The 2,293-nt window shown below is 41.3% G+C and overlaps 1 protein-coding gene across 1 annotated transcript; it reads left to right on the top strand.

The window, feature by feature from the left end:
* Positions 1-214: 214 nt before the first annotated feature.
* LOC122031550 (thiol protease SEN102-like) lies at positions 215-1,606 on the top strand. The gene is made up of 4 exons (XM_042590680.1): positions 215-671; positions 760-989; positions 1,093-1,233; positions 1,322-1,606. Exons 1-4 carry the CDS (start codon positions 215-217, stop codon positions 1,604-1,606), a joined length of 1,113 nt encoding a protein of 370 aa, XP_042446614.1.
* The last annotated feature ends 687 nt before the right edge of the window (positions 1,607-2,293 follow it).

Here is a 2,293-nt window from a genome sequence, read left to right as displayed (position 1 = left end):
CCTTCAGTCTCGATCTCCATTATATTGTCAAGTTAATTCATCAATCGTATACATATCTGAAATTAACCTGCATCATCGCTAGTCGCCATTAATGTAAGCGCCGAGAGGTTCCCCACAAGCAACCGAAAAGTACTCCTAGCTCCTCTATAAATAATTGAAGTCTCGAACCCACTCAGCAATTCAATCGCCAAATAATAGATCTAATTAAGCCACGATGGAGATGAAGAAGTTGGCCGTGCTGGTGTTGCTGGTAGTGGTTGTGCTCTTGGTGGCCACCGAAGCCATTCCTTTCGAGGATAAGGACTTGGCATCGGAGGAGAGTCTGTGGAACCTGTACGAACGGTGGCGCAGCCACCACACGGTGACGCGGGACCTCGACGAGAAGAAGAAACGGTTCAATGTGTTCAAAGAGAACGTCAAGTTCATCCATGAATTCAATCAACGGAAGGAAGTGCCTTACAAGCTTCGCCTCAACAAGTTCGGCGACATGACCAACCAAGAGTTTCGTGCGGTCTATGCCTGTTCCAAGGTGGCCCACCACCGCTCTCTACGCGGCGATCAACGCGAGGAAGAAGGCGGCGGGAGCTGGTCTAGCGTCAGTGGGGTTCCGACGTCGGTCGATTGGAGGCAGAAGGGCGCAGTTACTCCCATCAAGGACCAGGGCCAGTGTGGTAATTAATCGATTGCAAGTTCATTTGTTTTCGATATTTTATTGTGAAAGATAAAATAATATGTTCTAAAATATATATGATATATCAGGGAGTTGTTGGGCATTCTCTGCTGTGGCTTCTGTGGAAGGCATAAACCAAATCAAGACCAACCAATTGATCTCCTTGTCGGTGCAACAACTCGTAGACTGTGATACGAAGCACAGCAGGGGATGCAAGGGAGGTTTCATGGACTACGCATTTGAGTACATCATGGAAAATGGAGGTCTCGCCACAGAAGAAAACTATCCTTACACGGCTAAAGATGGAACCTGCTCGAAGGTTAATTAATTATACATTTTGCAATGATTAATATGTTAATATAATCTTAGTATATAGTTGGTGCGGATGCATAAATTAATGTAACTTTCTTCTTCGCATGCAGGAGAATTCACCGGCGGTTACAATCGATGGCTACAATGATGTGCCGGCCAACAACGAGAATGCTTTGATGGCGGCCGTAGCCAACCAACCGGTGTCAGTCAGCATCGATGCAGGTGGCTCGAGCTTCCAATTCTACTCGGAGGTATTGCCATATATAGCTCATTACATCAATTATATTTATGTCGATCAAAAACTCTTTGCCGATCCAAACGTATATTTCGATATCGCAGGGAGTCTTCACGGGGCCCTGTGGCACTAAATTGGGTCATGAAGTCGCAATCGTTGGGTACGGTGCAACGAAGGATGGGACTAAGTACTGGATAGTCAAGAACTCATGGGGAACAGGGTGGGGCGAGAGTGGCTACGTTAGGATGAAAAGGGGAATTTCGGCCAAGCGTGGGCTGTGTGGTATCGCGATGGAGGCATCTTATCCTATCAAAACATCCCCTAACCCTAAGGAGCATGCGGGATCTTCCATGGATGAATCTGAGATGATGATGATGATACTTAACTGAAATTATATTCACGCCGGGAAGGATGCAGATAATGCATGGTTAAACTTGTGGTGTTTCTTTAATGCGTTGTACTAATGTGTGTGCATTTCACTTCAGTGAAATAGATAAATAAATAAATGCATTTCGTCCAATAATTGAGATTTGCAAATAAATATTGATAGTAGTGGACTGGTTCTGTTCTTGCGTCAAATAAATTGAGAGTTAGACAAGGCAAAGCAATAAATAAACTACAAGGGCAAATGTGGTTTATGGTTGAACTATTCACGAGATATATTTGGCAACAATTTATACATTAATTTTGCTATTTAAGGTAGTTATGTGAATAAACGCATCTTATTTCATAGAAGAATTCATTTGCAGTGACAATCAATCGCTATATGGATGTATCAGCCAACAATTAGGATGTTTTAATGGCGACTATAACTAATCTAATTGATTTTGATGTCGGAGATTAAGTGACCTTGTTGTTGTTTTTTTCTTGAATATTCATGTTTATAGTGTTGCAATTAATGTTTAAGTTCCTTGTATTCCTCTAAGTTATGCTAGTGTTAACGTCATTTCTCAAAAGATAAATGAATAAATATATATATTTCTTTAACGTACTGATTGAAATCTGTAAAAAAATAATTAAACATTTAAAATTTTTGACAATTTTTTTTCATTTAGATTTATTGAATGTAGGCAGAT

Source organism: Zingiber officinale, chromosome 1B, assembly GCF_018446385.1.
Source record: "Zingiber officinale cultivar Zhangliang chromosome 1B, Zo_v1.1, whole genome shotgun sequence".
Taxonomy (NCBI): Eukaryota; Viridiplantae; Streptophyta; class Magnoliopsida; order Zingiberales; family Zingiberaceae; genus Zingiber; species Zingiber officinale.
Note: the sequence above shows the minus strand (reverse complement) of the source record. Positions and strands in the feature narration are given on the sequence as shown.